The 25047-nt window shown below is 50.3% G+C and overlaps 1 protein-coding gene across 6 annotated transcripts in view; it reads right to left on the bottom strand.

The window, feature by feature from the left end:
- LOC119966976 (dynein heavy chain 8, axonemal-like) overlaps positions 1-25047 on the bottom strand; it is a 1648910-nt gene that overhangs the window by 851658 nt on the left and 772205 nt on the right. For all 6 annotated transcript variants that reach the window (XM_038798944.1, XM_038798946.1, XM_038798947.1 and 3 more), the window contains one exon: positions 16877-16981. In XM_038798944.1, the coding sequence (XP_038654872.1) occupies positions 16877-16981 (105 nt within the window). The remainder of the gene's footprint in view (positions 1-16876; positions 16982-25047) is intronic.

The raw sequence follows: 25047 nt of genomic DNA, 5'->3' as shown, positions 1-25047 counted from the left end.
GGAACCTATTTCATATGTGGCACTAAAGCATATCCGTGGCTCCCCATTGATTGGACAGGATCCTGCTTTTTGGGATATGTCGTACTCCAAATGCGTCATCTACCCACCCTTAAGCACTCCCCCTCGCGAGCAAAAAGAACTATTTCTAAAACGGAACAGTTCCTTATGAACGGGCAAGGCAGCCAACGAACTGATCTACATGGCCTCAGCATTGGAACATCTGGCAAACGTAACAGCAACAGAAGCCAGGGACACTGGACAGGCACAGGCCGAGGTCTCAGCTGAGCTAGTGGCTGTCCGGACCGTGGCATTACAAAATCGACTGGCTTTGGATTATCTGTTAGCCTCGCAGGGAGGAACGTGCGCTATCGTAGGCCAAGAGTGCTGTACTTACATTCCAGATGGCTCTGAAAATATCACTAACCTGGCCGACCATATTAAAAGACAGGCTGCTCAAATTCAAGAGATTGGCAGTGAATTTCACGACTATAACCCGCCGGGTTGGCTAGGGTGGTTGGGTCATGGATTATTTGATTGGATCTTTAAGGCCTTCATTCTACTACTACTAATGCTACTAGGGATAGGATTGCTTGGCTGCTTGTGTAAATGCATTTTCAAAAGAATCATATACCTATTTAGCTAGTTGTCATGATATGACAAAAGGAGGGAGTGTGGTATTGTGCGAAGCAAATAATGGCATGATGGGAAAACTAGTCAAGTTTCTTGGTACAATAAAATTTAAACTGACTTCGCATAACCTAAGGCACAGATACAAGCAGCCAAGGTCAACTTGACCCCTAAAACTGGCTGACTCTAAACTCGGATAAAACCTCAGTCGTCATAACCCAGTGCAGTCTAAATACACAAGATAAGCTAGAAATAGTTCTTTTCGATACTTAAACACATCTGCTCCTTTTCTTAAACATGCGACCAAAAGACAAGATAATGATATGAGACCCCGAGTCCTCTAAAGATCAGCAAGGTGACGCCAGTTCAATGATTATTACTTATGTTTTACTTTTGATCAAATTCCGGACCAAGCTGTATTCATATTATCTTGATTCTATAATGTATAAATATCGTCCTATTTGTCTGTACTAGCGCAGACTTGGGACAGACCCAGCAGTTTGTATTTGACTGCTCTCCGACTCCAAGTTTCAGCCAATTCTGCATGCAATTGAAATTCGTAAATAAAGCCTTGTTTTGTTTTCTTAACGAGCGTTGTTGAATCTTTCTATCACAGTCCAGAAGCGGGAAAAATATTGATTACGACACCGTCAGACTTTTTTCTGATAGATTCCGTACCACAGTACCACTGGGTGGCACAGTAGCACAGTGATTAGTACTGATCCTTCACAGCGCCAGGGTCCCAGATTCGCTTCTGCTTGGGAGACTGTATGTGCACAGTCTGCACGTTCTCCCCGTGTCTGCATGGGTTTCCTCTGGGTGCTCCGGTTTCCTCTCACAAGCCTCGAAAGACGTGCTGTTCGGTAATTTAGACATTCTGAATTCTCCCTCTGTGTACCTGAACAGGGGCTGGAATGTGGCGACTTGGAGCTTTTCACAGTACCTTCATTGCAGTGTTAATATAAGCCTACTTGTGACAATAATAAAAATTATTATTATTACCACGAAAGTGAGACTCACTGGTCTGTCATTCCCTGGTTTATCTCTACAACTTTTCTGAAATAGTGGGACTACATTAGCTGTTCTCCAGTCCTCTGGCACCTCCATTAGTGATCCATTATTGTGGATGTGATTGCACTGGAAAGGATGCAGAGGATATTGCCTGAGTTGGAGCTTTCAGCTATGAAGAGAGGCTGGTTAGGCTGGAGTTGTTTTCCTCAGAGCAGAGGAGGCTCATGGGAGACCTGATCGAGGTGCACAAAATTATGTGGGGCATAGATATAGTAGATGGGAAGAAACTTTTCCCCTTTGTAGAGAGGTCAATAACAAGGGGACAATTTAAACTTGTTATGGACAAAGAAATGGACAAGTTGTAAAAAAAAATTTTGGATTGGGGGGAGAGCGGATTTTAGTAAAATCTGGCAGGAACTAGCCAAGGTAGACTGGAAAGAGTTATTGTGGGGAAATCTACAGGGGAGTGGGGGGGGGGGGGGGCGTTCAGAGAAAGAAAGTGCACGATATGAACAAATAACTAAGCATTACAGATAGCTTAGGCAAGTGTAGGAAATGCAGAAGTGAAGTAAAAATTTAAATAAGGAAGTCAAAGAGAGGCCATGAAAAAAGATGAGCAAGTAAAGCTAAAGAAAACCCAAAGATATTTTACCAATATATTAATGGTACAAAGTTTGTTAAGGAAAAAGTGGGACCTATCAGAGTTGCAGAAGGCAATTTGTGTGTAGATGCAGACGCTGTGGGAAGGGTTTAAAATGAATATTTTTTCTCTATGTTTTTCTCTATGTTTACAAACGAAATGGATGATGCAGATATAGGGCAGCACGGTAGCATTGTGGATAGCACAATCGCTTCACAGCTCCAGGGTCACAGGTTCGATTCCGGCTTGGGTCACTGTCTGTGTGGAGTCTGCACATCCTCCCCGTGTGTGCGTGGGTTTCCTCCGGGTACTCCGGTTTCCTCCCACAGTCCAAAGATGTGCAGGTTAGGTGGATTGGCCATGATAAATTGCCCTTAGTGTCCAAAATTGCCCTTAGTGTTGGGTGGGGTTACTGGGTTATGGGGATAGGGTGGAGGTGTTGATCTTGGGTAGGATGCTCTTTCCAAGAGCCGGTGCTATCCACAATGGTACCGTGCTACCGTGTTGGCATTTTGAAAAACTTGAGGATAGACAAGTCCCCCGGCCTGACGAGTTAACCAGATCGCCCAGTATCGGATTGTTTCCACGGTGGATCTGAAGTCTGCATACCACCAGCTCCCAATCTGCCCGGAGGACCGCCACTACACGGCATTCGAGGCCGATGGCCGCCTCTCCATTTCCTCCGGGTTCCCTTCGGCGTCACAAATGGGTTTTCGGTGTTCCAACGGGCAATGGATTGAATGGTGGAGTAGTACGGGCTGCGGGCCACGTTCCCGTACTTGGATAACGATACCATCTGCGGCTATGACCAGCAGGACCACGACACCAACCTCTACCGTTTTCTCCAGACGGCTCAGAAACTAAATCTAACATATAACAAGGAGAAATGCGTTTTCTGCACGACAGACTAGCCATCCTCGGCTATGTCGTGGAAAACGGAGTCCTGGGCACCGACCCGGACCGTATGTGCCCCCTCTTAGAACTCCCTCTCCCTCAATGTCCCAAGGCCCTCAAACGGTGCTTGGGATTTTTCTCCTATTACGCCCAGTGGGTCCCTCAATATGCGGACAAAGCCCGACCACTCTTTAAGGCCACACTATTTCCCCTGTCAGCACGCCAGGCCTTCAACTGCATCAAGGAGGACATCGCCAAAGCGGCCATGCGGGTGGTGGATGAATCCACCCCCTTTCAGGTTGAGAGCGACGCTTCAGAGGTAGCTCTTGCAGCCACATTAAATCAGGCAGGGAGACCAGTCGCATTTTTCACCCGAACCCGCTCTGCTTTGGAACTCCGATACTCGTCAGTCGAAAAGGAAACACAAGCCATTGCGGAGGCTATCCGTTACTGGAGGCACTACCTCGCAGGTAGGAGGTTCCCCCTCATCACCGACCAAAGATCGGTTGCCTTCATGTTCGACAACTCGCAAAGTAGCAAAATTAAAAACGATAAAATTCTGCGGTGGAGGATCGAACTCTCCACCTATAGCTACGATATTAAGTATCGACCGGAGAAGCTCAACGAGCCCCCAGATGTCCTATCCCGCGGGATGTGCGCCAGCGCACAGAGTGACCGCCTAAAAGTCATCCACAATGACCTCTGCCACCCGGGGGTCACCCGGCTCGCCCATTAAATCAAAGCCCGAAATCTGCCTTTCTCCACTGAGGAGGTAAAAGCTGTCACCAGAGGCTGCCCGATCCGTGCGGAGTGCAAACCGCACTTCTATAGACCAGACAGGGCCCACCTGGTCAAGGCTTCTAGGCCCTTTGAACGCCTCGCGATCGATTTCAAAGGGCCATTCCCCTCAACTAACAGGAATGTTTACTTCATAAACGTTATAGACGAGTTCTCCCGCTTCCCCTTTGCTAACCCGTGCCCCGATATGACCTCCCACACAGTCATTAGGGCCCTGCATAGTATCTTCACCCTGTTTGGTTTCCCCAGCTACGTACACAGCGACCGGGGTTAGTCCTTCATGAGCAATGAGCTGCGTCAGTACCTGCTCGACAAGGGCATCGCCTCGAGCAGGACTAGCAGCTACAACCCCAAGGGGAACGGGCAGGTGGAGAGGAAGACCGTCCTACTGACCCTCCGGTCCAGGAATCTCCCAGTCTCCAATTGGCAGGATGTTGCTCCACACTATTAGGTCCCTCTTATGCACTGCGACCAATCAGACCCCTCACGAGCGGCTCTTTAGTTTTTCCAGGGGCACTACCACGGGGGTCTCTATCCCGGCATGGCTGAAGACACCGGGCCCTGTACTCCTCAGAAAGCACGTCAGGGCGCACAAAACTGACCCCCTTGTAGAGAAGGTGCGCCTGCTTCACTCAAACCCCAGTACGCCTTCGTAGAGTTCCCTGACGGCCGTCAGGACACCATATCCCTCCGGGACCTAGCACCCGCAGGATCCAGCACCCCCACTATCACTGGAGAGGTACCCCTCACTCTACACCCCACCCAGCCGCCCCCTCGCGCTCCTGAGCCCACTAGCTCGCTACAATTGTTTTGCGCACCCACACCGGCTAGCTCCCAGCGCCCCCAGTCGAACCAGACGGGTATGGAGCTCGGACGCAATCGCCCCCGGAGTCCGCCATCATACCCCAACCCACAACACCCATCCAGCCACCACAAGAGGCTGCAAACCCGGTGCTCCGCAGATCGCAGTGGACGACTCGACCACCGGACGGACTCAATTTGTGAACCACCACCCCCGCCGGACTTGATTTTTTTGTAGGGGGTGAATGTGGTGAATGTAATTCACACTGTAATATATACGATACCATATTATTGTAAGCACAGTTGCGTTGCCCAACCACTAGGGGGAGTAGCACTAGGAGTTTGTACAGGGCTCCACCCTTGGCTCCGCCCACGGCTCCTCCCCCTGGACTGTTGTATAAAGATCGATGCCCAGAGCCAGCCAACCAGTTCATCCAGGCTTCATCGTGTTACAGGCTGGCTCTGTTGTAAGTAGATTAAAACCACTGTTCATATCTTAAAGCACGTGTCTCATGAATTGATGGTCTCATCAGTGGGAAATTTGGCCAGTTGGATAATGAACTGGCTAACCGATAGAAGTGAGAGGGTTGTGGCGGATGGCAAATATTCAGCCTGGAGCCCAGTTACCAGTGGCGTACCGCAGGGATCAGTTCTGGGTCCTCTGCTGCTTGTGATTTTCATTAATGACTTGGATGAGGGAATTGAAGGGTGGGTCAGTAAATTTGCAGACGATACGAAGATTGGTGGAGTTACGGATTACGGTACGTGGATTACGGATAGTGAGGAGGGCTGTTTTCGGCTTCAAAGAGACATAGATAGGATGCAGTGCTGGGCTGAGAAGTGGCAGATGGAGTTTAACCCTGAAAAGTGTGAGGTTGTCCATTTTGGAAGGACAAATATGAATACGGAATACAGGGTTAACGGTAGGGTTCTTGGCAATGTGGAGGAGCAGAGAGATCTTGGGGTCTACGTTCATAGATCTTTGAGAGGTGCCACTCAAGTGGATAGAGCTGGGAAGAAGGTCAATGGTGTGCTAGCATTCATTCGCAGAGGGATTGAATTTAAGAGCTGCGAGGTGATGATGCAGCTGTACAAAACCTTGGGAAGGCCACATTTGGAATACTGTGTGCAGTTCTGATCACCTCATTTTAGGAAGGATGTGGAAGCTTTGGAAAAGGTGCAAAGGAGATTTAACAGGATGTTGCCTGGAATGGAGAGTGGGTCTTACGAGGAAAGGTTGAGGGTGCTCGGCCTTTTCTCATTAGAACGGAGAAGAATGAGGGGCGACTTGATAGAGGTTTATAAGATGATCAACGGAATAGATAGAGTAGACAGTCAGAGACTTTTACCCCTGGTGGAACAAACCATTACAAGCAGACATAAATTTAAGGTGAATGGTGGAAGATATAGGGGGGGGGGGATGTCAGAGGAAGGTTCTTTTCCCAGAGAGTAGTGGGGGCATGGGATGCACTGCCTGTGGAAGTAGTTGAGTCAGAAACATTAGGGACTTTGAAGCGGCTATTGGATAGGTACGTGGATTACAGTAGAATGCTGGGGTGTAGATTAATTTGTTCTTAATCTAGGACAAAGGTTTGGCACAACATCGTGGGCCGAAGGGCCTGTTCAGTGCTGTATTTTTCTATGTTCTATGTTCTGAATTTGACGCCATGCATTTGGAGAGGTGAAACAGTTCTAGATAGTACACAATAAATGGGAATATACTAAGAGGGGGAGATGAAGTGAGAGATCTTGGTGCACAAGTACACAGGTCCCTCAAGGCAGCAGTTCAAGCAGACATAATTGTTAAGAAAGCATATAGAATGTTCTCCTTCACTGGCAGAGATATAAAATATAAAAGTAAGGATATAATGTTGGAATTGTATCAAACACTGGTGAGACCATAACTGGAATATAGGGGTGGATTCTCCGCTGGCGGGATGCTCCATTTTGCCGGCAGTCCGGGGGTTTCCCTGCGGGCTGGGGCTGCCCCACAATGGGAAACCCCATTGACCAGCCGGCGTGGTGTGACGGGGCGGAGAATCCAGCACCCTGTGTGCAGTTCTGCTCACCACATTAATAATTCATTTTTAATAATCTTTACTGTCACAAGTGGGCTTATATTAACACAGCAATACAGTTACTGTGAAAAGCCCCCAGTCACATTCCGGTGCCTGTTCGGGTACACGGAACGAGAATTCAGAATGTCAAAATTACCTCATAGCACGTCTTTCAGGACTTGTTGAAGGAAGCCGGAGCATCCGGAGGAAACCCACGCAGACATGGGGAGAATGTGCAGACAGTGACCCAAGCCGGGAATCGAACTTGGCGCTGTGAAGCCATAGTGCTAACCACTATGCCACCGTCCTGCCCATTACAAGAAGGACGTAATTGCTCTAGGGTGAGTGCAGAGGAGATTCACAAGAAAGTTGCCAGGGCTAACTATGTGGAAAGATTGGAAAAGTTGGGGTTATTTTCCTTGGAACAAAGAAGGCTGAGGGGTGACTTAATTTTGGTGTGCAGAATTATGAGGGGAAGAGATAGGGTGGACAGGATAAAATTGTTTCCCTTGGTGGAGAATTCTAGAACCTGGGTGTGGTAGGCTATATTAGGGGTATCGCGGTACCTAGGTGGGATGTACCTTATACTGTAGTATGAGTGGTAGAACCTGCCTGCTGGTTCCGCCCAACAGGCGGAGCATACTACTTGTTCATGAAAGCATTCAATTGCACTATGATGCGCGATCAATAACCACAGAAATGAAGGAGTAGTCTGAATCGAAGGCTTTAATCTACAAGAAGTGTCCCCAGCAGCTTGAGTACAGAAAGAACGATGGATGCTGGGAAACACGGGTTCTTATACTCCGCCTCGTAGGCGGAGCTACCTTCATCTTGACCATTGAGAAAGCAACACTTGGGCCAATGGGCAGTGAGCCTTCTCCACCAATAGCAGCTCACTCTCCCAGGTACCATAGTACCTTTAGTCATACTACCACAGACTAAAACCTCGCTTCAGCAGTGATTGATCGTGCATCAATTTAATGAACAAAATTGAAGAATGGCTGCTCTCCGCATCAAGCCAGAGTATCGACAAATCAACCCCCACGCGGCAAATGCAGCAGCAACATTTAAACATTGGCTGGCATGTTTCAACGGGAACATCAGGACGGCCCCAACTACCCCCACGGAGGAACAGAAAATGCAAGTCCTCCATTCAAGGGTGAGCCCAGAAATCTATACGCTTATTGAGGACGTTGACGGTTTCAAGGACGCAATGACTTTGTTAAAAGAGCACTACGTCCGCACTGTGAATCAGGTATACGCTCGGCATCTTTTCGCTACCAGACGGCAGATCCCAGGGGAATCACTGGACGATTTTCACCGTGCATTGTTAGTGTTAGGTAGAAACTGTAACTGTCCACAAGTCTCAGCCAATGACCGCACCAAACTCTTAATACGGGATGCTGTTGAGGGCATGCTGTCCTCTAAAATCCACCAGCGACTGCTGGAAAATGAAACGCTAGGGCTTAAAGAGGCACGGACGTGCGCACTCCCTAGATGTAGCCTCCCGCAACGCCCAGGCCTACGTTCCCGACCGCGTGGTACCCGCATGGACAGGATGGACCCCACCCGCAGCCGATTCCAAAGCACCCCTAAATTCCCCACAAGCTTGTGCAGTGCAGCAGCCAGGAATCCATGGGGGGAGGGCGATGTTATTTTGCGGGCAAAACAAACACCCCCGGCAACGTTGTCCTGCCCGATCCGCAATCTGCAAGGGCTGCGGGAAGAAGGGGAACCTTGTGGCAGTATACCAGGCCCGGTCGGCCGCCGCTGTCTCCACAGGCGAACCGGGCCCGCTGCCATTCCTCACCTCACAGGCCATGTGCGATTCATGGGGGCAGCCATCTTGGATGACATCTCAGGACCCCGCATCGGCTGTCCATGTATCGCCTGATGAGGTCTCCCAGCCGGCCATGTGCGATTCATGGGGGCAGCCATCTTGGATGACTCGGGTCGCTATGTATTGCCCAACGAGATCTCTCAGCTTCTGCTACAACTCGCCTCAGTGATACTGGACCAGTCTCGGCCCCGAACACTTTCAACCGCTATGACGTCGGTGTGGTGAATGTGTAACTGATAATTCATACTGTACCTTACTGTTGTCCCTGTGGGCCCCATCTGTGAGCCACTGTGTGGCTCTGCCCACAGGGGGAGATGAGGAGCATGTACAGGGCTCTGCCCTAGGTTCCGCCCCCTTTATGGAGTATAAGTGCTGCGGTCCTGCGAGACCGCCCTCAGTATCGTGCAGTCGCAGGCAGGCTCAGTTGTAAGCCGATTAAAGCCACAGTTTACTCCAACTCGTGTCTCTGAGTGAATTGATGGTTGCATCAATTTAATCGGCTTAAAAAACTGCTATGGAATCAGCCCTCAAACCTGACCGACTGGAACTCGATCCACAGGCCGCAGAGACAAAGGAAATTTTTTATCATTGGCTTCGGTGCTTCAAGGCCTACCTGGCTGCGTCGACGACTTCCTCTGTTACAGATTAACAGAAACTAAGTCTTCTCCACGCACGGGTGAGCCATCGTATTTCTACTCAACTTGATGAAGCTTGCTCTTCCACAGAGGTCCTCGCGTTACTCGACCATCTGTACGTGCGGCCCGTGAACGAAGTCTACGCGTGACACATCTTCACAACTCGTTGCTAGATGACTATCTACGCGACCTCAAAGCCCAAGCACGCGACTGTAGCTACCAGGCCGTGACACCCACTCAGCACATGGAACTCGCCGTCCGAGACGTGTACGTTGCGGGGGTCCAATCAAATTATGTGCGGCAGCGTCTCCTTGAGAAAGGGGCCCAGGACCTGGAGGACACAGTAAAACTGCCGATCTCGCTAGAGGTCGCTTTCCAAAGTCTAACTGTGTTCCCGGCCGATCACACGACCCCATCGTGGACCCCCGACCAAAGGCTGCCCCAGGCTTGCGCCGCGCGGCCACCCGCCCACCACGGAGGACTATCGTGCCATTTTTGCGGCCAGCCCCAACACCCCCGGCTGCAATGCCCGGCCCGCAACGCGAACTGCAGCAGCTGCGGGCGAAAAGGACACTTCGCTAACGTCTGCCTGGCCAAATCAAAAAACTCGAACCCTAACTCGAACACTCGCTCCTTCGATTCTCAGGCCAGCATACCCCCAACGTGGCAGCGTGTCTGCCGACTCCGCCTCCAACCAACATGTGCGACCCATGGGGGCCGCCATCTTGGCCATCCTCCCCCACGCGGCCGGCCATGTGCAATCCATGGGGGATGCCATCTTGGGCGGCATTTTCCTCGCCGCTCGCCACGTGTGATCCATGGGGCGGCCATCTTGGACGCCATCTTCCTCGCCGCCCGCTACGTGTGATCAACGGAGGCCTCCATCTTGGCCAACACCCGCTACGCCACTCAAAGATTACGACCTTCGTGGACAGTCATCGCGGGGCCGCTCCAGGACCGCCGACCACGTGACCGACTATCCTCAACTCAGCGCCTTGGACCTTGGACAAGTCGCGGCCCAGGCACCTCAAGAGCTCCATGATGTCCGTCCGGATCAACGGATACGAGACACCGTGCCTTTTCGACTCCGGGAGCACTGAGAGCTTCGTTCACCCGGATGTGGTAAGGCGCAGTTCGCTCCTGATATTCCCGACACAGCAAACAATCTCCCTTACCTCGGGGTCGCACTCAGTCCAAATACAGGGGCGCACTACTGCGACTCTGACCAGACAGGGTGCCGATTACACTAATTTCCAATTCTGTGTGCTCCCAGACCTCTGCGCCCCTCTCCTCCTAGGACTGGATTTCCAGTGCAACCTCAGGAGCCTCACACTCAGCTTTGGCGGACCCCTGCCCCCACTCACTATTTGCAGCCTAGCAACTCTGAAAATCCAGTCTTCGCTAACCTCACTGCCAACTGCAAACCAGTGGCCACTCGCAGCAGGAGGTATAGTCTACAGGACAGGGTGTTTATCAGATCCGAAGTCCGGCATCTTTTGCGTGAAGGAGTCATAGAGGCCAGTAATAGCCCCTGGAGAGCTCAGGTGGTGGTCGTCAAAACCGGGGAAAAGCTCCGAGATGGTGGTTGATTACAGCCAGACCATTAACCGGTTCACGCACCTTGATACGTACCCCCTCCCCCGGATTGCAGACATGGTAAATCAGATCGCACAGTACCGCGTGTTCTCCACGGTGGATCTGAAGTCTGCACACCACCAGCTCCCAATCAGCCCGGAGGACCGCCACTACACGGCGTTCGAGGCAGACGGCCGCCTCTTCCATTTCCTCTGGGTTCCCTTTGGCCTCACGAAAGGGGTCTCGGTGTTCCAAAGAGCAATGGACCGAATGGTGGACCAGTACGGGCTGCGGGCCACGTTGCCGTACTTGGATAACGTCACCATCTGTGGCCATGACCAGCAGGACCACGACGCCAACCTCCACCGATTTCTCCAGACCACCCAAAAACTCAATCTCACCGACAATAAGGACAAATGCATTTTCCGCACTACCAGGCTAGCCATCCTTGGCTACGTGTGGAAAACGGGGTCCTAGGACCCGACCCTGACCGTATACAACGAGGTGCCTCGGATTTTATGCATGCTATGCCCAGTGGGTCCCCCAGTATGCGGACAAAGCCCGCCCACAATTTAAGGCCACCCTCTTCCCACTGCCAGCCGAGGCTCGCCAGGCCTTCAACTGCATCAAGGCGAACATCGCCAAAGCCGCCATGCGTGCGGTAGATGAGTCCGTCCCATTCCAGGTGGAAAGCGACGCATCAGAGGTCGCTCTCACTGCCACCCTTAACCAAGCAGGCAGGCCGGTAGCGTTCTTTTCCCGAACCCTCTCTGCTTCGGAACTTCAACACTCCTCAGTCGAAAAGGAAGCCCAAGCCATTGTGGAAGCCGTGCGGCACTGAAGGCACTACCTCGCGGGTAGGAGATTTACCCTCATCACTGCCCAAAGATCGGTTGCCTTTATGTTTGACAACTCGCAGCGGGGCAAGATCAAGAATGACAAAATCTTGCGGTGGAGGATTGAACTCTCCACCTATAATTACGATATAGTATATAGCCCCCAGATGCCCTGTCCCGCGGCACATGCGCCAGCGCGCAAGACAACCGACTACAGGCTAGCCACAATGACCTCTGCCATCCGGGGGTCACCCGGCTCGCCCATTACATCAAGGCCCGCAACCTGCCCTTCTCCACAGAGGAGGTTAAAGTCGTCACCAGGATTTGCCCCATCTGCGCGGACTGTAAACCGCACTTCTATAGACCAGACAAGGCCCACCTGGTAAAGGCATCCCGGCCCTTTGAATGCCTGAGTATTGATTTCAAAGGGCCCCTCCCTTCGAACAACCGCAGCACCTACTTTCTCAACATTATAGACAAGTTCTCCCGTTTCCCTTTTGCCATCCCATGCTCCGATATGACTACCCCCACGGTTATCAGAGCCCTGCACAGCGTCTTCACCCTGTTCGTTTTCCCCAACTATGTCCACAGTGACAGGGGTTCGTCCTTCATGAGCGACGAACTGCATCAGTACCTGCTCAGTAAGGGCATCGCCTCGAGCAGGACTACCAGCTATAACCTCAGGGGGAACGGGCAGGTGGAGAGGGAGAACATGACGGTCTGGAAGACCGTCCTACTGGCCCTCCGGTCCAGGAATCTCCCGATCTCCCACTGGCAGGAGTTCCTCCCCGATGCGCTTCATGCTATTAGGTCCCTCCTTTGTACGGCCACAAATCAGACTCCTCATGATCGCTTATTTGTCTTCCCTAGGGGAACTACCACAGGGGCCTCGCTTCCATCCCGGTTGAGGACACCAGGCCCTGTCCTCCTTCGGAAGCACACCCGGACACATAAGACCGACCCCCTGGTAGAGAGGGTCCAGCTCCTGCATTCGAACCCCCACTACGTGTATGTTGAACACCCCGATAGCCGGCAAGACACCGTTTCCCTCCGGGACCTGGCACCCGCAGGCTCTACCACCACTACTGCCGATACACCCCCTACACTACACCCCACCTGACTTCCCACGCCCCGCATCCCCGCACCTATTTGCTTCCCGCGCTCCCTTCCACCCGGCACATCAGTCCGCAGGAACGAAGCTCAGGAAGAGCCATCCCCGGAGTCCACCCCCGGACCCGCACCAAACATCCTTCCGCAGCCACCCGAAACGGCTGCAACACCAGTGCTTCGTCGGTCGCAATGCACGATCCGGGCGCCAGACCGACTGAATTTGTAAACCCGTCACCCCCGCCGGACTTGATTTTTTAACAGGGGGTGAATGTGTAACTGGTAATTCATACTGTACCTTACTGTTGGCCCTGTGGGCCCCATCTGTAAGCCACTGTGTGGCTCTGCCCACAGTCGCAGGCAGGCTCAGTTGTAAGCTGATTAAAGCCACAGTTTACTCCAACTTGTGTCTCTGAGTGAATTGATGGTCGTGTCAGTCGGTACTCATCAACGGGCACGAGACATCCTGCTTGATCGACTCTGGGAGCACGGAGAGCTTCATCCATCCCAATACGGTAAGACACTGCTCCCTCGCTGTACACCCAATTAAACAAAAGATCTCCCTGGCCTCTGGGTCCCACTCTGTGGATATCTGGGGGTACTGCATAGCCAACCTCACGGTCCAGGGCGTGGAGTTCAAAAACTTCCGACTCTACATCCTCCCCCATCTCTGCACTGCCACACTCCTGGGACTGGATTTCCAGTGTAACCTGCAAAGTTTAACATTCAAATTCGGCGTCCCCATACCCCCACTCACTGTCTGTGGCCGTGCGACCCTCAAGGTCGACACGCCTTCCCTGTTTGCAAACCTTACCCCTGATTGAAACCTGTCGCCACCAGGAGCAGACGGTACAGTGCCCAGGACCGGACCTTCATTAGGTCGGAAGTCCAACGGTTACTAATGGAAGGCATTATCGAGGCCAGCAACAGCCCCTGGAGAGCTCAAGTGGTGGTTGTAAAGACCGGGGATAAACATAGGATGGTCATCGATTATAGTCGGACCATCAACAGGTATACTCAGCTCGATGCGAACCCTCTCCCCAGCATATCTGAAATGGTCAACCAGATAGGGCAATACAAGTTTTTCTCCATAGTGGACCTGAAATCAGCCTACCACCAGCTCCCCATTCGCCCGGATGACCGCAAGTACACTGCAGTCAAAGCAGATGTCCAGCTCTACCACTTTCTAAGGGTTCCCGTTGGTGTCACAAATGGGGGTCTCGGTCTTCCAACGGTAGATGGATCGAATGGTTGACTGGTGCGGTCTGCGGGCCACGTTCTCGCACCTCGACAATGTCACCATCTGTGGCCACGGCCAGCAGGCCCACGTCACCAACCTCCGCAAATTCTTCCATACCGCAAAAATCCTTAACTTAACGTATAACAAGGACAAATGCGTTTTTAGCACCGATCGCTTAGCCATCCTTGGCTACGTAGTGCATGATGGAGTCATAGACCCAGATCCCAAACGCATGGAGTTTCCCCTCCCACACTGCTCCAAGGACCTGAAACATTGCCTGGGCTTCTTTTCTTATTATGCGGTCCCCAATTATGCGGACAAGGCCCGCCCACTAATCCAGTCTACGGTTTTTCCCCTATCGGCAGAGGCCCGCCAGGCTTTCAGTTGCATCAAAGCAGACATCGCCAGGGCGATGATGCATGCAATCGATGAGTCCCTCACCTTCCAGGTCGAGAGCGACGCATTAAACGTAGCTCTAACTGCCACCCTCTATCAGGCGGGCAGACCCGTGGCCTTCTTTTCACGCACCCTCCACACCTCAGAAATCCGCCATTCCTCCGTCGAGAAGGAGGCCCAAGCCATCGTCGAAGCTGTGCGGCATTGGAGACATTACCTGGTCGGCAGGAGATTCACTCTCCTCACTGACCAACGGTCAGTAGCCTTCATGTTTGACAATGCACAGCGGGGCAAAATTAAGAATGATAAGATCTTGCGGTGGAGGATTGAGCTCTCCACCTGTAATTACGAGATCTTGTATCGTCCAGGGAAGCTCAACGAGCCTCCTGATGCCCTGTCCCGCGGCACTTGTGCCAGTGTACAAGTAGACCGACTCCGGACCCTCCACGACATCCTCTGCCATCCGGGGGTCACCCGGTTCTTCCACTTTGCTGAAACCCGCAATCTGCGGGTTTCGTTGGTAGTAGTGCACAATAGTGATCGGATGGAGTGAAGTGCATCGGGAAGGTCAGGGCCGTAACCAGAAACTGCCAAATCTGCGCGGAGTGCAAGCCGCAATTCTACAGGCCAGAAAATGTACACCTGGTGAAGGTTCCCGCCCCTTTGAACGCCTCAGTGTGGATTTCAAAGGGCCCCTTCCCTCCACCAACTGCAACACGTATTTCTTAAACGTGATTGATGAGTACTCCCGGTTCCCTTTCGCCATCCACTGTCACGACATGATGGCTGCCATCGTCATTAAAGCCCTCCACAGCACCTTTACCCTGTTCGGTTTCCCCGCCTACATCCATAGTGATAGGAGGTCCTCCTTCATGAGTGACAAGCTGCGTCAATTTCTGCTTAGAAAGGGCATTGACTCCAACAGGGCGACCAGTTACAACCCCTGGGGAAACGGGCAGGTAGAGAGGGAGAATGGGACGGTCTGGAAGGCCGTCCTCCTGGCCCTACGGTCCAAGAATCTCCAGTGTCCCGATGGCAGGAGGTCCTCCCCGATGCACTTCACTCCATCCAATCACTACTGTGCACTACTACCAACGAAACACCTCATGAACGTCTCCTTGCCTTCCCTCGGAAGTCCTCCTCGGGGACCTCGCTCACCAACATGGCTGGCAGCCCCCGGTTCCGTCCTACTCCGCAAACACGTACAGGCCCACAAGTTGGACCCACTGGTCGAGAGGGTACATCACCTCCATGCTAACCCCCAGTACGCCTATGTGGCGCACTCCGACGGCCGACAAGACACGGTCTCCCTCCGGGATCTGGCCCCCGCTGGATTCCCACCCTCACCCCCCCCCCCCCCCCCCATCAACCCCAACCATTTTTCTACCGGCGCACACCACTGCAGCCCCCTTCCCAGGAAGATCCGTCCTCCCACTGGCCCCATCTGGATGCGATGAAGCTGAAGACGACACGCTCACAGAGTCACGGATGCCCAAGCCGACGCCAGCATCACTGCTGATAGTCTCATTGTAAAATGAACTTGTAAATAATTGTCTGTAACTATGTGTATTGCATGTAAAGGCACCGAAGAGTACCACTATAACCTCTGCCACTGTAAAAGCAAGGCCACCAGCCCCGCCAGACTCGTTGTTAAATAGGGGTGAATGTGGTAGGCTATATTAGGGGTATCGTGGTACCTAGGTGGGATGTACTCTATACTGTAGTATGAGTGGTAGAACCTGCCTGCTGGTTCCACCCAGCAGGTGGAGCATAAGAGTCTGTGTTTCACCCACAGCAGTCATTCTGTACCGGAGCTGCTGGGGTAACTACTTGTTCATTAAAGCCTTCAATTGGACTGTGATCTTGCTGCAGTAGCGATTGATCGTCCATCACTGGGCACATAGATTCAAGGTAAAAGGCAGAAAGTGCAGAGGGGATAGAAGGAAGAACTTTTTTACGCAGAGGGTAGTGGGAGTCTGGAATTCACTGCCCGAGTTGATGAGGGAGGCATAGACCCTAAACCCCTTTAAAAGGTACCTGGACCTGCACCTTAAGTGCTCAATTCTGCAGGGCTATGGATTGCGTGCAGGTAGGTGGGATTAGGATGTGCACCTGGTGTTCTCAGGCTAGCAGGGACAAGATGGACCAAATGGCCTCCTTTTGTGCTGTAACTTTTCTCTGGTTCTAAGGTTCCATTATTCCATAGGGGCTGGTTTAGCATAGTGGGCTGAACAGCTGGCTTGTAATGCAGAACAAGGCCAGCAGCGTAGGTTCAATTCCTGTACCGGCCTCCCCAAACAGGTGCCGGAATGTGGCGACTGAAGCCTACTTGTGACAATAAGCTATTATTATTTGTTCCCTGAAATATTCTCTGATGGAAGATCAATTGCTTTGAATGATATAGCAGTTAAATACTCACAGCTTTGACTTGCATTTTGTTGAAAGAGTACCGAAGTGTGTCAACTCCTTCTGCTTCCTCTTTTGAAATTTCCACATTATACTTATTCAGTATGCCATATGCTTCCTGCATGAAAACGAGGAATAAAACAATACCAGATAAAATCTTATTATGATAAAATTTATATCTGCTGCCCTCTATTAACATTAAATAGCAGAAGAATTAGAAATTATGTATCCATTATGTAATTAATAGATGGTCCAAGAACCACAACACGAGACTACTTGATAATAATTGCTATACAAACGAAGGCTAAGTATTATTTTGTTCCATTTTACCATTCTGGTACCCACGTGATACAACAGTAATGGAGTTGTTGACTAATTATGGCAATCAATTTCTGTCAATCAGTCTACAATGATAACCAGAGGGTTAGTATCAGTGATTGCTTATGCTATTGCTTCTATTAACCCATGAAGGAGAGGGAGGTGGTTTAGCTCAATTGGCTGGACAGCTGGTTTAATTTCAGTCCCCCTACCGGCTGAGGGTATCATGAAGACCCACCATCTCAACCTTGCTTCTTACGTGAGGTATGGTGATCATCATGTTCAATCACCAACAATCAGCTCTCCCCCGCAAAAGCAGCCTATTTTCATCTGAGACTATGGCGACATTTAGACACAAAATATTTCCTCAGGTTGCAAAATAAAGAACAAAAAGACACAATCTTAAAATTAAAACTTTAGTATTGAAATTAGGACACATGATGATAGATTATTGATTTATTCATGGTTTTAAGTGCTAACTGAACATAAGAACATAAGAACTAGGAGCAGGAGTAGGCCATCTGGCCCCTCGAGCCTGCTCCACCATTCAATGAGATCATGGCTGATCTTTTGTGGAATCAGCTCCACTTTCCGGCCCGAACACCATAACCCTTAATCCCTTTAATCTTCAAAAAACTATCTATCTTTATCTTAAAAAAAATTTAATGAAGGAGCCTCAACTGCTTCACTGGGCAAGGAATTCCATAGATTCACAACCCTTTGGGTGAAGAAGTTCCTCCTAAACTCAGTCCTAAATCTATTTTCCCTTATTTTGAGGCTATGCCCCCTAGTTCTGCTTTCACCCGCCGGTGGAAACAACTTGCCTGCATCTATCCTATCTATTCCCTTCATATTTTTATATGTTTCCATAAGATCCCCCCGCATCCTTTTAAAGTCCAACGAGTACAGTCCCAGTTTACTCAACCTCTCCTCGTAATCCAACCCCTTCAACTCTGGGATTAACCTAGTGAATCTCCTCTGCACACCCTCCAGTGCCAGTATGTCCTTTCTCAAGTAAGGAGACCAAAACTGAACACAATACTCCAAGTGTGGCCTCACTAACACCTTATAACCTCCCTAGTCTTAAACTCCACCCCTCTAGCAATGAAGGACAACATTCCATTTGCCTTCTTAATCACCTGTTGCACCTGTAAACCAACTATCTGTGACTCATGCACTAGCACACCCAGGTCTTTCTGCACAGCAGCATGTTTTAATATTTTATCATTTAAATAATAAACCCGTTTGCTGTTATTCCTACCAAAATGGATAACCTCACATTTGTCAACATTGTATTCCATCTGCCAGACCCAAGCCCATTCACTTAACCTATCCAAATCCCTCTGCAGACTTCCAGTATCCTCTGCACTTTTCCCTTTACCACTTATCTTAGTGTCATCTGCAAACTTGGGCACATTGCCCTTGGTCCCCAACTCCAAAATCATCTCTGTAAATTGTGAACAATTGTGGGCCCAACACGGATCCCTGAGGCACACCACTAGCTACTGATTGCCAACCAGAGAAACACCCATTAATCCCCACTCTTTGCTTGCTATTAATTAACCAATCCTCTATCCATGCTACTACTTTACCCTTAATGCAATGCATCTTTATCTTATGCAGCAACCTTTTGTGTGGCACCTTGTCAAAGGCTTTCTGGAAATCCAGATATACCACATCCATTGGCTCCCTGTTATCCACTGCACTGGGAATGTCCTCAGAAAATTCCACTAAATTAGTTAGGCACGACCTGCCCTTTATGAACCCATGCTGCATCTGCCCAATGGGACAATTTCTATCCACATGCCTCGCGATTTCTTCCTTGATGATAGATTCCAGCATCTTCTCTACTACTGAAGTTAAGCTCACTGGCCTATAATTACCCGCTCTCTGCCTACCTCCTTTTTTAAACAGTAGTGTCACGTTTTCTAATTTCCAATCCACCGGAACCACCCTAGAGTCTAGTGAATTTTGGTAAATTATCATTGGGGCATTTGCAATTTCCCTAGCCATCTCTTTTAGCATTGTGGGATGCATTCCATCAGGGCCAGGAGACTTGTCCACCTTTAGCCCCATTAGCTTGCCCATCACTATCTCCTTAGTGATAACAATCCTCTCAAGGTCCTCACCTGTCATAGCCTCATTTCTATCAGTCACTGGCATGTTATTTGTGTCTTCCACTGTGAAGACTGACCCACAAAACCTGTTCAGTTCCTCAGCCATTTCCTCATCTCCCATTATTAAAACTCTCTTCTCATCCTCTAAAGGACCAATATTTACCTTAGCCACTCTTTTTTGTTTTATATATTTGTAGAGGAGCTATGAAGGCATAGCTAGCTAATTGAATGCATAGCTGGAGTGAAATTATTAAAAGTGTCTTGACTGTGCGTATACAGTCATTGTTTCAGATAATGAATTGACCATTTAATTCTAGTGCCTTGACTGGAAATTTAGACATTGTTTCAGTGAATGTTTCATATAATGAATTGACTATTGTATTTCAGTGTATTCTTCAATAATAATGTATCATCTAATTAGTTGCAGCAAGGTCTATGGCCATGGGTGGCATAGGGGCAGCACGGTGGCATAGTGGTTAGCACTATGGCTTCATAGCGCCAGGGTTCCAGGTTAGATTCCCACTTGGGTCACTGTCTGTGCGGAGTCTGCACGTGCTCCCCGTGTCTGCATGGGTTTTCTCCGGGTGCTCCGGTTTCCTCCCACAGTCCAAAGATGTGAAGGTTAGGTGGATTGGCCTTGATAAATTGCCCTTAGGTTAGATGGGGTACCTGGGTTATGGCGATAGACTGCAAGTGTGGGCTTGAGTAGGGTGCTCCTTAAGGCCTTTGACAAGGTCCCTCATGGCAGACTGGTAAAAAAGGTGAAGTCACACGGGATCAGGGGTGAGCTGGCAAGGTGGATACAGAACTGGCTAGGTCATAGAAGGCAGAGAGTAGCAATGGAAGGGTGCTTTTCTAGTTGGAGAGCAGTGACTAGTGGTGTTCCGCAGGTATCAGTGCTGGGACCTTTGCTGTTCGTGGTATATATAAATGATTTGGAGGAAAATGTAACTGGTCCGATTAGTAAGTTTGCAGATGACACAAAGGTTGGTGGAATTGTGGATAGCGATGATGACTGTCAGAGGATACAGCAGGATTTAGATCGTTTGGAGACTTGGGCGGAGAAATGGCAGATGGAGTTTAATCCGGACTAATGTGAGGTAATGCATTTTGGAAGGTCTAATGCAGGTAGGGAATATACAGTCAATGGTAGAACCCTCAAGAGTACTGAAAGCCAGAGAGATCGAGGTGTACAGGTCCACAGGTCACTGAAAGGGGCAACACAGGTGGAGAAGGTAGTCAAGAAGGCATACGGCACGCTTGCCTTCATTGGCTGGGGCATTGAGTATAAGAATTGGCAAGTCATCTTGCAGCTGTATAGAACCTTAGTTAGGCCACATTTGGAGTATAGTGTTCAATTCCGGTCACCACACTACCAGAAGGATGTGGAGGCTTTAGAGAGGGTGCAGAAGAGATTTACCAGGATGTTGCCTGGTATGGAGGGCATTAGCTATGAGGAGCGGTTGAATAAACTGTGTTTGTTCTCATTGGAACAACGGAGGTTGAGGGGCGACCTGATAGAGGTCTACAAAATTATGAGGGGCATAGACAGAGTGGATAGTCAGAGGCTTTTCCCCAGGGTAGAGGGGTTAATTACTAGGGGGCACAGGTTTAAGGTGCGAGTGCAAGTTTTTTACACAGAGAGTAGTGGGTACCTGGAACTCGCTGTCGGAGGAGGTGGTGGAAGCAGGGATGATAGTGACATTTAAGGGGCATCTTGACAAATACATGAATAGGATGGGAATAGAGGGATACGGACCCAGGAAGAGTAGAAGATTGCAATTTAGTCGGGCAGCATGGTCGGCATGGGCTTGGAGGACCGAAGGGCCTGTTCCTGTGCTGTACTTTTCTTTGTTTTTTGTTGTTCTTTGAGAAAGCAATTTTCATGAGATTGTGCACGTAGACGATGAGCTAACTTTGATTCACACCAGTCAATCTTAAGTAATGGACAATGTTTGATTAATAAATTATCCCTTAAGTAACAGACATACATTTGAACAAATCAGGAGGTCACAGCTGAGAATTAGAAACCAATGAGAGTAAATGAGGGATTAGACCAAAAGTAGTGGGCGGGACTCTCTGACACTGGGCCGGGTCGGAGAATTGCCCGTGGGGGCGGGGGGGAGGAAGAGGGGGTGCGATTCATGCAATGCCGGTCTGCCAATTCTTCTGTGACCGGAGATTCACCGTCACTGGCACCAGCATGATCGGCACGGCGTCGGTCGGGGGCCGCATAGCGATTCTCTGCGCAGGATGGGCCGAGTGGCCACCGAGATAGGCCGAGACCCTCCGGTGGCATTCACATGTGGTCCTACATGGCGGGACCTCGGTGGCCATCCTGCGGGGGGTGGCCCGCTGGGTGGGGAGGGGGGTCCTACCCCGGGGGGGGGGGGTCTCCACCGTGGCCTGGCCCATGATCGGGGCCTACCGATTGGCAGGCCAGCTTCTCCTGGTGGGGGCTTCTTTTACTCTGCCCCTGGCCCCTGTAGCTGTACACCATGTTGCGTCGGGGCCGGCGCAGAGAAGGCAACTAGTGCGCATGCGCGAGTTCGTGCGGGTCACAGCGCGCATGCACGTGGCACCTGTTTGACGTTGGTATCGGCAGCTGGAGCTGCGTGAGTCACTCCAGTGCCAAGCTGGCCCCCTGGGGGTCTGTTGATGCCGTCGTAAACGCGATGGCATTTACGACAGCGTCAACACTTAGCCTCAGGATCAGAGAATCCTGCCCAAGGATTTCATTAAAAGTGGGACCTCATAGTCGAGGTCTCATTCCTGAATTTCTGCCTTCCTGATTTCTTGAATTACCTATTCATTTGTTTTAAATTGACTTATTTATGCTTCTATGTTAAATGTTTTTTTGCCATGTATTTCACATGTTTGTGTTTTGTTTGATATTTTGTTTCTAAGTTTTGATACAGTTCTGATGCAAGTGAATAATTAGCAATTAACTCTTGTTAGAAGAGGCAAAACAAGAGTTCTAACAATTTGGTGAGCCAGCCAGGAGGAAGAGACCAAACACCACACCGAGACATCGGGCAGCGGATCTGCAGCACCAAGGCAAGAGAACCTTACGTCTGCAACCGTCTAGAGCCGGGTGACCTCCTACCACCCTTTACAAACAGGTCCGGGTTGAAGTTGGCCCAAGTCTCAGTAACAGACATGTATCTGATGATGGTATATATGTATTATACAACGTTATATATATATAAATATAAATATTGTGATCCTCCCGACTAAAGACTAATATACGACTGAGGCCCGGAGTTAGAAAATACAATTTCAGAGTTGAAAAGGCGGCCAAGAATCTGCCTACAACCTCTAGGGGTGGCCAGGCTACACCAGATATTTCTGCAGAAGAAATATTTCAGATAACGAAGAGTTATATGAAGCAGCGATCGCATTTAACCGAAACTGGTACACAGATTAAACAGAAATATTTGAAGGGCAATACTTCCAAAGGACAATGGTCACTTGATGATATAAGGGGAGTCTGGGCAAAAGCCACCCATATGAGAGATAGAAAACAAGCCAAATGGTCCCTGATTGTTGTTGTGATCTGCACACCTGTACATACATCTGCACATACACCAGGGACTGCAGTACAGATGTAACAGCCACAGCACCACTAGAGGGCAGCATCAGAGACGGATATAAAGGGTTGAGCCCAAGGTAGGATCCACCTCTTTGAGAAGCACAGAGCTAGGGAGCAGCAGCACACAGAGACAGCCCAGCATAGGCAGTTTACCTTAGTTTCACTGGTCATACCTCTTGACTGTTTTACATCTAGTTGAGATCTGGAAGCAGAACGAACCCTTTGAATAAAGTGTTTGTGTTAACTGTAAGTCTACAGCCTTCATTCAGACTTAAAGAATAACATAATTGTAATGAGCCAGCTCCGAAAGAGAAATAAGACTATTGCAAGTGCCAACTATAATTGCGAAATAAAAAAACAGAAGGAGCAATTACGGGGAGTCTGATAAGAGCTAAAGTGAGAAAAGCCCAAACTTGAAAAGCTAGAAAATGTAGAGGAAGAAGTTGCGAGACTCAGACATAGGTATTTGGGGCAGCACGGTGGCGCAGTGGGTTAGCCCTGTTGCCTCACGGCGCCGAGGTCCCAGGTTCGATCCCGACTCTGGGTCACTTTCCGTGTGGAGTTTGCACATTCTCCCTGTGTTTGCGTGGGTTTCTCCCCCACAACCCAAAGATGCGCAGGTTAGGTGAATTGGCCATGCTGAATTGCCCCTTAATTGGAAAAAATGAATTGGGTAATCTAAATTTATAAAAAAAAGACATAGGCATTTGAGTTGAATTTAGAAAAATTCAGCAAAAAATTAGCTACAATTAGCAAAAAGCGAGTTTGCATTGGAAAATACAAAGCTTAAAATGTAAGTATCAGGATTTTTGATCCAGGATAGGAACTGAAAGAGAGACTACCGGAGAAATACCGAACCTGGGAGTGGGATATCTCAACGGGCCCTGAGCAACCATACAACTGAGGCCCTGATGGAAACATCAATTCTATGGACACATGCTTGTAGGATTAGAATAGCGGTTTTAATATACTTACAACAGACCCAGTCTGTTCACCGTTGAACTTTCGATGAACTGGCTGGCTGGCTCTGTGGCACGGATCTTTATACAGCAGCTCCAGGGGGAGAAGTTCTGGGCGGAGCCAAGGGGGGAGCCCAGTACAAACTCTCGAGTACTCCCAGAGCTACTCCCCCTGGTGGTCAGGTAGTGCAACTGCACTTACAATATCGGTACATATGTACAATGGGAACAGAGTGACATTGGTAACTTATAATACCGTGTGAATCTCATTCACCACATTCACCCCCTGTGAATAAAATCAAGTCCGGCGGGGGTGGTGGCTCACAGAGTTAGTCTGTCCGGTGGACGAATTGTTCGTTGCGATCTGCGGAGCACCGGGGTTGCAGCCTCTTGCGGTGGCTGGTGGGTGTTGAGAGCTGGGGTATGATGGCAGACTCCGGGGCGGGTCTCGTCCAAACTTCATACACATCTGGCTCGACCGGAGACTGGGGGCGCTGGGGGCGGGCTGGTGCTGGCGCGTGGAACAGGTGGGGCGAGCTTGCGGGATCGGGGGCGCGAGGGGGCGGCAGCATAGGGAACGGAAAGAGGGGTTCCTCAGTGGGGGTGGGGGGCTGGATCCAGCGGGTGCCAGGTCCCGAAGGGATACTTTGTCCTGGCGACCGTCCGGGAACTCCACGAATGCGTACTGGGGGTTGGAATGGAGGAGGCGCACCTTTTCAACAAGGGGGTCGGTTTTGTGGGCCCTGACATGCTTCCTCAGGAGAACCGGGCCTGGTGTCCTCAGCCACACCGGAAGTGAGACCCCGTGGTAGTGCCCCTAGAAAAAATGAAGAGCCGCTCGTGAGGGGTTTGATTGGTCGCTGTACAGAGGAGTGATCTAATTGCGTGGAGCGCGTCTGGGAAGACCTCTTGCCATTGGGAGACTTGGAGTTTTCTAGACCGGAGGGTCAGTAGGGTCGCGTTCTCCCTCTCCACCTGCCCGTTCCCCCTGGGGTTGTAGCTGGTAGTCCTGCTCGAGGCGATGCCCTTGTCGAGCAGGTACTGACGCAGCTCGTCGCTCATTAAGGACGAACCCCGGTCGCTGTGCACGTAGCTGGGGAAACCGAACAGGGTGAAGACACTATGCAGGGCCCTAATGACTGTGTGGGAGGTCATATCAGGGCATGGGATGGCGAAGGGGAATCGGGAGAACTCATCT

This window comes from Scyliorhinus canicula, chromosome 6 (genome assembly GCF_902713615.1).
Source record: "Scyliorhinus canicula chromosome 6, sScyCan1.1, whole genome shotgun sequence".
In the NCBI taxonomy this organism is placed as follows: Eukaryota; Metazoa; Chordata; class Chondrichthyes; order Carcharhiniformes; family Scyliorhinidae; genus Scyliorhinus; species Scyliorhinus canicula.
The sequence above is the reverse complement of the archived record's forward strand: the minus strand, read 5'-3'. Positions and strand labels throughout refer to the sequence as shown.